At 40.8% G+C, this 15,727-nt stretch overlaps 1 gene segment (V, D, J or C); it reads right to left on the bottom strand.

Annotated features, from left to right (window-relative positions):
- Positions 1-775: 775 nt before the first annotated feature.
- Positions 776-14,426, bottom strand: LOC127686868 (Ig heavy chain V region PJ14-like). The segment is given in 2 exon segments: positions 776-1,230; positions 14,322-14,426. Coding segments are annotated over 2 exon segments (486 nt in total).
- Positions 14,427-15,727: the final 1,301 nt, after the last annotated feature.

Here is a 15,727-nt window from a genome sequence, read left to right as displayed (position 1 = left end):
TTGTGCATGGTTATGAGGTGCACATTGTGGGCATCAGGAACATAACATGTTTCTCCTCCAAGAACAGTTTGCTTTCTCAACCACTGCACTGGTTCTACTGCACCTGATGTAACAAATAAAATATTCCCTCTCATTTTCTGCTGCAGTTCTTTTCACAATAGACTGAATATCACATTAATCTGTTTGAATCTGTAGGACCCTTTTACAATGATAACCATGCACCGTCATATCTAGTAGAACAAAAGAACTGATCTGAGGTAAAGTGAAATCAGGGCAGGCTGATCATAGTCTGGACGGTGTAGAGTAAGAAGAGTAGTCAGATAGGAAAGATTATTTCAATAATAATATGTATATGTGTTGGACACAGTTAATAACAGAATATTATATTCTTCATATATGGAGAACAGATCTTAGGAGTTAGCACTGAGAATGATAACTGTGTCATCATTAAATGGTGCACATTTGTTTGAAAACTCCATGTTAGAGAAAATGAATACAATAAATATCATTTAAGTAATCAGTGGACATGTTACTAAAACTGCAACCATTAGAGAAAGAATTTATGACCAAATCTCCCTGGCTGTCCTTACCCATCCAATGTGTCACTGATAAATACCAGCTCAAAACTTGTTCTCATTAAATATTGTTCCATTATGGAATCATTTAAAAATTCTTCCAGTGTGTGCACAAACCAGAAGTTTAATAGTACATGACACTAAACAGTAGGTTCTAGAGTATTACCATGGCTAGAACAATGGTCCACATCTCTAACATTAAAACAGTTGTTCATTCAGCATAGGCCAGAACTTCCTAGATTCTGAAAGGATCCTGGAATATCCTTGTTGGTAATTACTGCCCCCTGCTGGTCCTGAGCATCACTGTAGAGAGGTTTTTGTGCAGGTTCACACTGGACTTCCCTCACTGTGTCTCTGGCACAGTAGTAAGTGGCTGTGTCATCAGTTTGCAGACTGTTCAATTTTAAGAAAACTTGGCTCTTGGAGGTGTCCCTGCTGATGCTCAGTCGGGATTTGAGAGCTGAATTATAATCTGTGCTTCCACCACTCCATATTATTCCCATCCACTCCAGACCCTTTCCTGGAGGCTGGCGAACCCAGTGTACACCATAACCAGTTAATGAGAACCCAGAGACAGTGCAGGTCAGGGACAGGGTCTGTGATGGCTGCACCAGGCCAGGTCCTGACTCCTTCAGCTGCACCTGGGACAGGACACCTGGGGACAAGCAATGTCAACATTAGTCATGCATCTGCTAGCAGACCTGTCTGAGTCCCTCTTCTGAGACCCTGAACACTTACAGCTTTGAAATGTCAGCAGGCAGAGGAGCAGCACCAGGACAGCCATGCTCTGATGGAGGCTCTAATGAGAGGAGGATGGGGCTCCTCAGCTAGGTCTGGGCTTTCAGCCTGAGCCTGAGGGCTGCTTTGCATTGGGGGAGGTTCCTGAGAGGATAAAAAGGTTTCCAGTTTTTCCTCCAGGTGACAGAAATTTGCCTTGTGCTTTCTAGAGCACCTGGAGAGGGAAATAAAGAGAATTTTTTTCTGGTACTGTCTGGAGTTCAAATTATAGATAAACAGGAAGTTGTAGGATTCATACTGTGCAGTCCTAGGAAGAAAAACATGGGAATGTTTACAGGAATTGAGCCTATCCCTGCCATGCAGAACATATAACTGTAAAGAGTGATGACAAAGAGGGCTTGGAGAAGAGTCATGCAATCCTGGGTCAGTGGCAATTAGTGGTTTGGATTATATCTTAAGGGAGATTCTCTGGGAGTTAAATATGCAAAGTCATTATACTGGTCTCCTTAGTTTGTTGGACAACTGGAATGCCCTGGTAGTTTTGTTGGAATTTGGGTAGTTCTGAACAAATACTAGCAGCAGGAGAAGAAATGAATGATATTAGATAGTACATTTAGAGATTTCCCAATAGTGAGGTATACTGAAGAACTCTAAAGGTGTTCCCTGATCCTCCCTAGCCTATGGGACACTTGGATGGTCCCTGATAGATGCCTGACAATTACCTTTCTCATATCTGTGAAAACCTAATTAAATTAAGACACAGAGTTGATTTTTTAAGATAGTACGACATAAAATGTGGCTATAGAGAACAGATTCTTCCCTCTTTAAGAAACAGGCAGGCTAAAGAGAGAACCTGGAGGCAAACCATCCATGTGAATGGAAACAGTGAAACCTGGAGAGTCTGATTCCATCTGAAAAAAATTGAGTCAGCCTCTGTTTTAGGGGAAGATTCAGTATCCCAGGAGCAATGGGCAACCTAATTTAGAAGCCATGGGCAGTTCCAGTATGCCTGCCATAATATATCTCAAACAATCAGATGAGGGAGTATTTATACTGGCTTTGGGAGCAATGAATGTTTTTATTATCTGACAGTATATTTAATTCTTAATAACTATTTACTGACCTGGAAACCCATTAAAAAGATATATATTAATATATGGAAATTATTGTATACCTTCTCTAATGGCTATTTTTGTTGTCATTTTGATTACAACCTAAAATTAGAGAGAACACGTGTTAGGGAGCTCTGCATAACTTTAACTGGGAATATATACTACTTACCTGTATATTTGAAGTAATAAGACACACATATAATCTACATTTTAATCGAGATCTCATTTGTACCATGTTTTCTGCTGGAAACTTATATAAGAACATTGAAATAGGAAGCATTTTATCTGTGTTGCTTGTTCATCTTCCTTTCTTATTGAATCCAGAACAACCAGCCCAGTGGTTGACTCACACATAATGCACTAAGATCGATCATCTCAATCACTATTTAAGAAAGTACCTCACTGGTTGTCTAACATCCTGATCGTATGGAGGCATTTTGTCAATTGAGGCTTCCTCCCTCTGATGACTGTAGTTTGTGTCAAGTTGATTTTGAACCTGTCAGGGTGCCCAATTCGCCCCCATAGTTTCTTATTGGATTATACAAATATATTCCCACTATTCTCATGCACAAGTCCAGCCTGACAACACATAAGAGAAGGACCATAGGCAAGTGATAGCTAAAAGCACAATTGACTGAGGGTGTCCTTCTAAGAGTTCAGAGTGCAGGTCTCCACAGAGACTCCATCACTGCGAGATAGTAGAGTAGTAGGATCAGGAAATAGAATTGCAAAAGTCTATTTCAAATGAAAACATCACTTTCCTTGTCTACTCTACAGAACTGAGATAGTAGGGTGACATGTTCTGGAAGTGTCATGTGTTGCTGTGCTCCAAACCATTTTCAAATATGAGAGAACCATGGTCTCATTACAAGAACAGGAACCCCTTTCTGTCCATCCTTATAACATTTATTTTTCTTCTTTCTTTTAGTAAATGGATTTCATGTGATTGGTTATAGACAGCATAGAATTTTGCCTTTAATATCAATTTACTGGAGAATAGAGATGATTGCTTTATGTAACCTACTCTGCCCACATACTTTGGCCATGATTAATGAGACTTATCAGAGACTGGGGGTAGAAGGATGTCCACCAATGAAGACATCACCTCTCAGTTCTGTGTTTCCTGATCCCTGTGTTATCTTGTGAACCTACATCTCAGGCAAGTGATGGAAATGAATTTTTCTTGAGAAGAGAGATAAGACTGATCTCTTTGAGAGACAATGTTCTTACCTATAATAGTGAATATAGCTGACTTAAGTAAAATAATAATTATTTAAAATTAGGGATGTGTTTTTGAAAATATTAACATTTAAATCTACTAAGTATACCTATATTACAGAAGAACTCTTCTTTTGACTACCTCCTAGCACTGTATTAGCAATGTTTATAAAATATTTTAGTTTTAATTACATGTATATGTGTTAGCGGGAACAGTGAGTGCTCATGGAATCCAAATTTATGCTGGGTTTTCTGTAGTTACTTGTGATTATGAGGTGCTCATTGTGGGAGTCAGATACTTAAGTTGGATCCCCTCAAAGAACAGTTTGTTCTCTGTATCACAGATCTGTTTCAATAGCACCTGGAGTAACAATGATAACATTTCTTCTAATTTTTGCTGCAGCTCTGTTACAATGGGCTAAATATCACATTAATCTGTCTGAATCTGAACAATGACAACCAGGTACAATCTTATCAAGTGGAATACAAAAATTGATCTGAGGTGAAGTGAAATCAGCGTGGCCTGATCAGTGGCTTGGACAGTGTAGAATGAGAAGACTAGTCAGCTAAATAGGAAGGATTATTTCAATAATTACATGTATGAATGTCAGCCACAGTTAATAATAGCATATTATGTTCTTCATATATGGAGGGCAGAGCTTGTGAGTTGGTTCTCAGAATGATAACTGTGTCCTCATTAAATTGTGGACATGTTTGTAAGTTTCACGTTAGAGAAAATGAGTACATTTAATCTTAAAGATCAATTAAGTAAACAGTAGAAATATTACTAAAACTGCAGCTGTGAGAGAAAAAAAATCCATTAGCAAGTCTCCCTGGCTGACCTTACTTACGCAGTGATCCCCTGACTTTTCTTGATAAATATCAACTCTAGTTTGTTCTTATTTTACACTGTTAGATTATAGAACCACTTAAACATTTTACTAGTGTGTGAAAAAACAAGATGTTTAATAGATTATGACCCTGGATAAAGCTCTAGATAATTTCCATGGCTGGAAGAAGTGTCCCTGTCTTTAACACTAAAACATGTGTTCATACAGCATAGTCCAGAATTTTCTAGATCCTGAAGTGAGCCTAGGAATTCCTGGTTGGTTTTCACTGTCCTCTGCTGGTCCTGAAATTCCCTGTAGGGAGGTTTTTGTGCAGGTTCACACTGGATGTACCTCACTGTGTCTTTGGCACAGTTGTACATGGATGGCTGTGTCTTCAGTTTGAAGACTGTTCACTTTTAAGAAAACTTGGCTATTGGAGGTGTCCCTGCTGATGGTCAGTCAAGATCTGAGTGCTGAATTATAATCTGTGCCACCATCAGCCCATATTACTCCCATCCACTCAAATCTATTTCCTGAAGGCTGATGAACCTAGTGTACATGATAGCTGGTTAATGAGAACCCAGAGACAGTGCATGTGATGGACAGGGTCTGTGAGGGCTGCACCAGGCCAGGTCCTGACTCCTTCAGTTGCATCTGGGACAGGACACCTGGGGAAAAGCAATGTCAACATTACTCATATATCTTCTAGCCGACATGTCTGAGTCCCTCTTCTGAAACCCTGAACACTTATAGCTTGGAAAGGTCAGCAGGCAGAGGAGCAGCACCAGGACAGCCATGCTCTGATGGAGGCTCTAATGAGAAGAGGATGGGGCTCCTCAGCTAGGCCTGGACTTTCAGCCTGAGCCTGAGGCCTGCTTTGCATTGGGGGAGGTTCCTGAGAGGATAAAAGAAGCACTCAGCAGATTTTCATTTTTTCCTCCAAATGAGAGAACTATGTCTTGTGCTCTTTAGAGCACATAGAGAAGAAAATAAGGAACATTGATCTAGTACTCTCTGGAGCACAACATAGAGATAAACAAGATGTTATAGGATTCACACTGTGCAAGACTAGGAAGAAAAACATGGGGATGGTTACAGTAAATGAACCCACATTCATGAACTTCAGGCAGAACATTGTCCTATGTCCTGTGTGCATTTTAGGACACTGTATATTCCAGAAAAGTATTTAGGATGGAATTGGGCTCTTGGTGATCAGAAATCCTTTTTGAGGAGCTATTTAGCATTATTCTCACGTTGTCTGTGGAACCACTTCTATTCTTACCTCATTTGGAGTACAGATTGCAAGGAAGCCCATCCCAGACATTTAGTTCAATTGATCTCACATATTTATCTAAAAGAAGACTGAAGACTATGATTCGGATCTAACCTCACTAGGCTCAGACTATACTCCTGGCCACTTAGGGACATGGTACCTGGGGACTAGGTTATGTATGTCTTGATTTCTGTCAGTCTTCATTTCTCTATGCATTTTTCTCTATTTCTCCTCTGAGCTTATAGCACATGAAAACCCAAATTCATAAATATGATTATTGCATTGGAGAGGTGTGGGAGGCAAACTGTTCATAACACTTGAAAATAAGCAGTAACATGCTGCTAGAATGAGTTTTGTTAACTGAAATACAAAATAAGCCGGAGTAGTCCACTTTATGGAATAAAGTGTAGGTAATGGCAGGCATGAATATGGGGGACCTGTGCCTTGAGGTGTTGACCACTATATAGAAGAGATATTGTAGAGCTTTGCTCCATGACTTAGCAATGTAAACCCCAAGGAAGAGAAGTAAAGGGCTGGATCCAAACTGCCCTATCAGGTCTCAGAGACTGTCAGTCTGGGACTTTTACTCACAGATGGAGTCCTCCGGTTTTTGTTTTCTTGGTTTTTTATTTTTATTATAAATATTTTTATTAATTATTTTATACACTCCACATTTTATTCCCCACCCTGCCAACCCCTGTCCACCCTCTTACTGTTCCCATTCCATACCATCTCCCCTCCCCCGGTCTCCACAAGGATGTTCCTACCCCCTAATCCATATGACCTCTAATCTCCTTGAGGCCTCCAGTCTCTTGAGGGTTAGGTGCATCATTTCTGAATGATTACACACTGGGCAGTCCTCTATTGTATGTATGCTAGGGGCCTCATATCAGCTTGTATATGCTGCCTGTTTGGTGGTCTAATGTTTGAGAGATCCTGGGGGTCCAGATTAATTGAGACCTCTGGTCCTCTTACATGGTTTCCCTCAGCTTCATTCAGCCTTCCCTAATTCAACAGCAGGGATCAGCTGCTTCTGTCTATTTGTTGGGTGCACATGAAAGGATATAAAATAATACAGCCTAACTCTAATGACCCCAAGAAATCAGGAGTTTAAAATGCTATCTCGCTTTGTTAGAAACTAGGTAAAAGGTCACATTCCAGAGCCCGCCCTTTGTTTAGACCTAGCAGAAAGGCCTTGAATAGGTGATCCTGGTCCCATAGGGTAACTGGAAATGGGCTAAACTTATCTTCTGTAAACTTACACCATTACCCCTAAGCAGGAGTTCAAGCAGCTGTAGACATTATAGGAAACTAATTGGTCCACTGAGCGTGGGCTCCGATAATTTAAACTGATTGGCCTAAAAACTATGGAGTGGGAAAAATCAATTGGCTCGCATTTTGTGGGCTCTCCATGCTAAGAAATGATTGGTTTGTGATTCGCGGGCTTTGTCGTAAACTTATAAAAGCTGTCTCAATTTGGCACTCAGGGTCCATAGTCCTTTAACCCTGTGTGGTGCATGGCTATGGAACCCAGAATTCTGGAATAAAGAAATCCTCATGCTATTGCATGGAGACCGTTTCTCGCGAGTGATTTGGGTGTCGCCTTCCGGGATGTAGGGTGCTGGGGCACCCTCAGTTTTTGGGGTCTTACACATATATCTGCTTCTGACTCTTTCACATTCTTATTGGGTCTTCTGGAGTGCTGTCATGCTAGGTCCCTTTTTGTGAGTGCTCCATAACCTCAGTAATAGTATCAGGTCTTAGGACCTCCCTTTGTGCTGAATCCTTCTGCATAATTTTTTTCTTTTGAATGACAGTGATAGAGACAGGTCTTAACTTTTGTGTGACAGTCGTCCTGTATAAGTGGTGAAGGAATTAGTGTCAGTCCATTTACTCAAACTTGGGCTTTTGATATATTTATTTATTTATTTATTTATTTTTGTTTTGAAATTTTTGTTTTCAAGATAGAGTTTCTCTGTGTAGTCCTAGCTGTCTTGGTTCTCTACCTGTCCTGGAACTTGCACTGTAGAGCATAAAGGGTCATGTATGAGGATCAAACAGTTTGAGAAGCCATGGGATCTGTCCCAATGGTTAGTACAAACAAGAATACTAAGAAACAATCTGAAGCTCTTAGAAAAATACTCTCAATAGTTAAGCTATGGTTTTATTAATGTCAAGGAACAAGAACATTGGCAGCAGTAGCTGATATGAGTCGTTTGTTAAAGCTGGACTGGTGATTAAGGTAATGATATTTTTATACCCATTTTAGCCCTCAGCATTCTAATATGATCTGATCATTATTGAGGAGTATATGTCAATTTTTTGGATTTAATTAGAAATAGTTCTTTTTATATAAAAATTTAAATTTGTATTATTATTATGATTTTTGTAAGGTTTATTTAAAGATAAACAATAAAATAATAAATCCTTTCTTTGTAACTGTGAAATGTTGCCTGTTAGTAAGAAAAACTGATTGAAAAAAATTACCTTGCACACACTATGTGAATCTAAAATGTTGCTTTGTAATGAGTATACATGGGTTCTTAGGTTAATTTGTGTTCTTTACCTATCCTAGATAATAATATTTTATATAAATGTATTGGAAAATATAATGCCTTTATTTTGCAGGTGGGAGTAAAGCAGGGAGGAGTGAAAGGAAGAAAGGAAGAGAAAGAGTGAGACAGAGATAGGCAGAGACAGAGAGAAGAAAAAAGTGCAGAAAGGGAAAGGGGAGAGAGACAGACACAGAGACAGAGAGACAGAGTAGAGAGACAGACTGAGTATAAAGGAGAGAGTAAAGGAGGGAGGGAGAAAGTAAGTGATGGAGTGAGAAGAGAGAGAAAGAGAGGGGGATGGAGAAAGGGAGGGATGGAGGGAGAAGAGAGAGAGATGGAGGGACAAGAGAGAAAATGGAAAGAGGGAGAGAGAGAGAGAGAGAGAGAGAGAGAGAGAGAGAGAGAGAGAGAGAGAGAGAGAGAGAGAGAGAAGGGGAAGGAGGAGGAAGAGGAGGAGTGTGATAGAAGAGTCACAGTACCTTAGATGGTCCATAGTACTCAGGGTTAGGTGGAGGTGTCAAGGAAACAATAAGGATTAGTGAGGTCAGTATATAAGGCTCAGAGACAACTGAGGGTAGGTGGGACTTATCTTTAAGTTGAAGCAGTGTAGTGCTTATGGAGGCCAAGTTTATCCTGAGATTTCTGGAACTATGCATGGTTCTGAGGTGCACATTGTGGGCATTGAAAGGATAGAAAATAATACAGCCTCATTGTAATGACCCCAAGAAATCAGTAGTTTAAAATGCTATCTTGCTTTGTTAGAAACTTGGTAAAAGGTCACATTCCAGAGCCCGCCCATTGTTTAGACCTAGCAGAAAGGCCTAGAATAGGTGATCCTGGCCCCATAGGGTAACTGGAAATGGGCTAAGCTTATCTTGCTTCTGCCATTGCCCCTAAGCAGGAGTTCAGGCAGCTGTAGACATTATAGAAAATTAATTGGTTCACTGAGCGCGGGCTCCGATAATTTAAACTGATTGGCCTAAAAACTATGGAGTGGTACAAATCAATTGGCTTGCATTTCGCGGGCTCTCCATGCTAAGAAATGATTGGTTTGTGATTCGCAGGCTTTGTCGTAAACTTATAAAAGCTGTCTCAATTCGGCACTCGGGGTCCATAGTCCTCTGACCCTGCGTGGTGCATGGCTATGGAACCCAGAATTCTGGAATAAAGAAATCCTCATGCTATTTATTGCATGGAGACCGTTTCTCGCGAGTGATTTGGGTGTCGCCTTCTGGGGTGTGGGGTTCTGGGGCACCCTCGGTTTTTGGGGTCTTACATTTCTTGGTGCATGTGCCGGGACGTGCAATTTCTCTTCACACACGAGAACCAACTCGGAGGTAAAGGGGATCCCCTCTGGAATGTGTGTGTGCTGGCGATGTTTTTGTTCTAATGTCCTGAGTGTTTTGAGTGCGGCGCTGCTGTGTCTGTGTTTTTGGTTTCGATTTGCGTGTAATAAAGCAGACGTGGAACCCTGCTTTTGCAGCTACCGCTGCGGCCCATGACGACCCAGTGCTGTGGAAGGAGACACCCTAGGGCCACAGGCTGTAACCCTGAAGGATGCTTCATGGGTGAGGGACAATCTGGGGGAGGCTGATTGTGGTTTTTTGGGATGAAGGGGATGGAGTGCTCCTTCTACTGGAAACAACATGGATGTGGAATCCCACGAGGTAGCTTTTTGCAGCTATTTGTTTTCTGTCTGTCTCACTGTGTCTGAAAGCTTTTTGGTTTTGCTTACAAGCTTCTGGGGGCTCAGAGAGTCTGTCTTGTGCAGTGTGTTCTACTGGCTGTGGCTAGAGTTGAGACTGCAGGGGTCTAGAGAAAGCTTTAGACCGGGAGAAAGCTGAATAAGGCTCTCCATCTCTAAACAGCAAGTCAGTAATGGCAGAAGCCATGTTCTGCTGGAATCTGGTATCTAGTGTCCTCTAGAGGCAAATTGTGTGATTTTCCTGGCTCTGCATTCTTGAATGTAGAGGCCTGATGGTGGCAGGGTCAGGCTGTCTATGTGGTGGTGTTTTGTATTGTGTTTTATGTTCTTGGACTTAGACGGACAAAATTTTGACTTTGACTGAAAAGCAACTCTGTGGCGCCAAAATCAGGCCACGTGACTCAAGCACGCCAACTTAGAACAAAAGGAGAGACAAAAATACTTGTTCTCTGATGCCCCCTGAAAAGGAAAAGAAGTCTTAACAAGCTGTGCAATGTGGCAGGTGTGAGAATTTTGGATTTAAGTTGGTACAAATGGTTTCTTTTATTTTAACTTGTTTAAATTGCTATGCTCGATGTGATGTTAAACTTTGTGGTTATATTGCTCCTCTGGGAGAGAGGTCAAAATAAGGGAGACCTCCAGAAGACTAGATTCTAAAATATTAAGTAAAAAAAATCTGTCTTTGTGATACTAAAATCTTTATAATTGGTATTAAGTTCAAGGCATAAGTTCTTATTTGATACAGGTTTTATTTTGATACAAAATCAAGGTTTTCATTGGTATAAATACTAAATTTGAAAGTACAGTATTTACACCCACTTCTATGTTATTACTGATCTGAGATGCGTCTAAGTCTATGAGTTTAGGGCTAAATAAAAAATAAGGCTCTGAGTTTATTATTAGGGTGTTTTCTAGGTTTTAATCAGAAATAGCTGAAGATAGTTTCATAAACAACAGTCCACATTGCTTTACATAGATAGTTGGTTTTCAAAAATGTCAAAAATCCATTGTATATGATGCTTATGTCTTAAAAGCTTTGCAAAGCTTTCTATATGTTTTCAGTTAATATTGGTCACTCTTAGATTTCTGATGGTATTGAAGACTCATAGACAGCCCAAGCTGTTTAATCTTGAGAAAGCAGATACAAATTTAAATGATTTTCAGGTGACATAAAATTTAAAGCCAGGACATAAGTCAATTCTTACAATGTTAATTCTTAAGTTGTATTGCCATATTCTTAAACCATATTAGGGAGTCACGCCTCATGGTAGGAACTTGACTTTGGTCAAGGACAATCCCTGACTTTGGGCAGGAATCTGACCTTAGGGCATAATAGGGAAGTAGGTTACAGTAAGACTTTTATCCTAGGGTGGAGAAGCTCAGTGAAGGTTGAGCACATTGTTCTTCCTGGTCTACAAATTCCTGAATTAGGCAGGTGACCCACCCAGCAGTAGAGTCAAAAACCACCAGATGAGTTCACTGGAACTCAACCTAGGGTCTGGGGTAAAGGGCGTGCCCAAACTGTTAAAGTTCTGACTGATTATTAGATAGCTCTCCTACCCTTTTTGCTTCAGGCTTTTGTTCTCTAGGCTCAAGGCCCTCGAGTGGGTGAGACAGCAAGTGTGGAAGCAGCTCAGGGAGGCCCACTCAAGAGAAAGAGAATTGCAAGTTCCACATCGCTTCCAATTTGGAGATTCGGTCTATGTTAGATGCCACTGCGCAAAAAATCTTGAGTCTCTGTGGAAAAGCCCCTATCTTGTACTCTTTACCATCCTACTTTCTGTTTTGATGAGACCCTTTGTAATTTTTCTACTTTTGCTTACAATTGAGATCTGTGTGACTAACCGGTTAATGGCTTTTATTAGGGAAAGGTATAAATGCTGTGCAGATTCTTATGCTATGCCAACTATCAGAGATTTAGGGCAGGACAATCCAGAATATATAGAGTGAGAGATTCAGCTCTATAGTTCTAAGATTAGAACTATTTACCAAGAACTATTTAAGAAAAGAACTGGGGAATGAAAGGATAGAAAATAATACAGCCTAATTCTATTGACCCCAAGGAATCAGTAGTTTAAAATGCTATCTCGCTTTGTTAGAAACTTGGTAAAAGGTCACATTCCAGAGCCCGCCCTTTGTTTAGACCTAGCAGAAAGACCTTGAATAGGTGATCCTGGCCCCATAGGGTAACTGGAAGTGGGCTAAGCTTATCTTGCTTCTGCCATTGCCCCTAAGCAGGAGTTCATGCAGCTGTAGACATTATAGGAAACTAATTGGTTCATTGAGTGCGGGCTCCGATAATTTAAACTGATTTGCCTAAAAACTATGGAGTGGTACAAATCAATTGGCTTGCATTTTGCGGGCTCTCCATGCTAAGAAATGATTGGTTTGTGATTCGCGGGCTTTGTCATAAGCTTATAAAAGCTGTCTCAATTCGGCACTCGGGGTCCATAGTCCTCTGACCCTGCATGGTGCATGGCTATGGAACCCAGAATTCTGGAATAAAGAAATACTCATGCTATTGCATCGAGACCTTTTCTCGCCGAGTGATTTGGGTGTCGCCTTCCGGGGTGTGGGGTGCTGGGGCACCCTTGGTTTTTGGGGTCTTACATACAGGCATCAGGAACATAACATGTTTCTCCTCAAAGAACAGTTTGTTTTCTTAACCACTGCACTAGTTCTTTGGCACCTGATTTAACAATGAAAATATTCCTTCTCATTTTTTTTTGCTGCAGCTCTCTTTACAATGGACTGAATGTCACATTAATCTGTGTGAATCAGTAGCACCCTTGTACGATGACAACCAGGCACCATCATATCTAGTAGAACACAAAAAAGCTGATCGGAGGTAAAGTGAATTCAGGGCAGGCTGATCATAGTCTGGACAGTGTAGAATTAGAAGACTAGTCAGTTAGATGGGAAGGATTATTTTAATAATATGTATGGGTGTTGGACACAGTTAACAGCATATTATATTCTTCATGTATGGAGAGCAGATCTTATGTGTTAGCACTCAGAATGATAACTGTGTCATCATTAAATTGGAGACCTGTGTTTGAAAACCATGTTAGATACTATTATTACAACTGATTTCAAACATCATTTAAGTTGACAGTGGACATGTTACTAAAATGCAGTCATGAAAGAAATAATCTCTTACCAAGTTTCCCTGGCTGTCCTCACCCACACAATGTTTCACTCAGTTTTCCTGATTAATTCCAGTTCAAAACTTCTCATTAAACACTGTTACATTATAGAACCATTTAAAAATTCTTATAGTGTGTGCACAACCCAAAAGTTTTGACACTAAATAGCAGACTCTAGAGGATTACCAGGGCTAGAAGAATAGTCCACATCTCTAACTGTACAGAGCCATATTGGGGTGTCATGCCACTTGGTGGGAACTTGACATTAGCCCAAGGACAATTCCTGGATTCTGGCAGGAATCTGACCTTAGGGCATAATAGGGAAGTCAGTTACAAGCAGGAATTTTTATCCTAGGATGGAGAAGCTAAGAGTGAAGGTTAAATTCTTTGTTCCTCCAGGTCTACAAATTCCTGAATTAAGCAGGTGACCCACCCAGTGGCCTGAGCAATAGAGCCAAGGACTGCCAGAAGACTTTCCAGGAACTCAGCCCAGAGTCTGGGGTGGGGAGGGGGGGAGAGATTTGCCCAAACTGTTAAAAGTGCTGACCTCAATTAAAGTTGGGACCTTGTTCTTTTTGCCCCTTCCCCATCTATCCCTCAGCTTCCGTTCCAGCAACCCAGTTCGTAGTAGCTGCAGGGAGCTACAGAATACAACATCTAACATTAAAGCATTTGCTTATACAGCCTAAACCAGAACTTCCTAGATTCTGAAATGATCTTGGAAAGTCTTTGTTGGTAGTTACTGACCCCTGCTGGTCCTGAGCATCACTGTAGAGAGGCTTTTATGAAGGTTCACACTGGACTTTCCTCAATGTTTCCTGTGTCATCAGTTTGTAGACTGTTCAGTTTTAAGAAAACTTGGCTCTTGGAATTGTCCCTACTGATGCTCAATCTGGATTTGAGAGCTGAATTATAATGAGTCTCCATTATACCATATTACTCCCATCCACTCAAGAGGCTGGCAAACCCAGTGTATGTCATACCTGGCTTACATGATCCCAGAGACAGTGCAGGTGATGGACGGGGTCTGTGAAGGCTGCACCGGGCCAGGTCCTGACTCCTTCAGTTGCTCCTAAGACCAGACAGACACCTGGGGACAAGGAACATCACCATTAGTCATCTGCTAGCAGACATGTCTGAGTCCCTCTTCTGAAACTCTGAACACTTACAGCTTGGAAAGGTCAGCAGGCAGAGGAGCAGCACCAGGACAGCCATGCTCTGATGGAGGCTCTAATGAGAAGAGGATGGGGCTCCTCAGCTAGGCCTGGGCTTTCAGCCTGAGCCTGAGGGCTGCTTTGCATTGGGGGAGGTTCCTGAGAGGATAAAAAGGTTTCCAGTTTTCCCTCTGGGTGACAGAAATTTGCCTTGTGCTTTCTAGAGCACCTGGATAGGGAAATAAGGAACATTTTTCTGGTACTATCTGGAGTTCAATTTATAAGTAAACAGGAAGTTGTAGGATTAGCTCTGTACAGGGCTAGGAAGAAAAATGTGGGAATATTTACACTAAATCAAATCACATTCAGACAGAATGATGTCCCATGTCCTATGTGCTTTTTTTTTTCAATGACTTTGTATATTTCAGAATTGGGCTCTTGAGTTTAGGCATCCTGTTTAAGGAACTAATTAAAATTATTCTCAGGGTGTCTGGGGAATCAGTTCTATTTTTATCTCATTTGGAAAAGTGATTGCAAGGAAGCCCATCCCAGACATATACTGCAATTGATCTTATACATTTATCTAAAAAAAAAAACAAAGAATCTGATTCATATCTTATCTCAGTAGGCTCAGACTGTTCTCATGGACACATAGGGACATGGAGCTGGGGACTAGGTTATGTAAGTCTTGGTTTCTGTCAGTCTTTATTTATCTATGTAGTTTTTTCTTTCTCTCCCCTAGTTTATAGAACATAAAAACCAAAATTCCTAAATATGATTATTGCATTGGTGAGGGATGGGATGTCTTGTGTGCATAGCACTTGAGAATAAGCATGAACATGCTGGTAGTCTAGAGTTTTGTTAACTGAAATGCAAAATAAGCTGAAATATTCTATGTTATTGTAAGACGTATAGTAGAAGTCAGGCATGAATATAGGGAACTTGTTCCTTGAGGTGCTGAGCACCATAGAGAACAGATATTTTAGAGCTTTCCCCCATGCCTTGGTAATATAAACCCCAGGGAAGAGAAGTAAAGGGCTGGATCCAAACTTTCCAGTCAGACCTCAGAGACTGTGGGTCTGTTCCTTGCAATTGGAGTCCTCAGCTTTTAGGTTTCCTATTTAGTTGTGCATAAACTTCTGAATGACAGAGATGGAGACAGGTCTTAACATTAGGGAGACAGCCATCGTGTGCAAGTTGTGACTGATTCTGTTTAAGTCCACTTACTCAGATTTGGGTTTTATTTATTTATTTATATATTGATTGATGTATTGGAATTTTTGTTTTCAAGACAGTGTTTCTCTCTGAAGTCCTAGCTTTCCTGGTTTTCTACCTGTCCTGGAACTTGCTTTGTAGCCCCTCAAGGGCCATGCACTAGAAACAACAGACTGCTTTAGAGCTCATGCAAAGTGTTCTGATGG

The sequence above is a fragment of the Apodemus sylvaticus genome, chromosome 6 (genome assembly GCF_947179515.1).
Source record: "Apodemus sylvaticus chromosome 6, mApoSyl1.1, whole genome shotgun sequence".
NCBI classification, from domain to species: Eukaryota; Metazoa; Chordata; class Mammalia; order Rodentia; family Muridae; genus Apodemus; species Apodemus sylvaticus.
The sequence above is the reverse complement of the archived record's forward strand: the minus strand, read 5'-3'. Positions and strand labels throughout refer to the sequence as shown.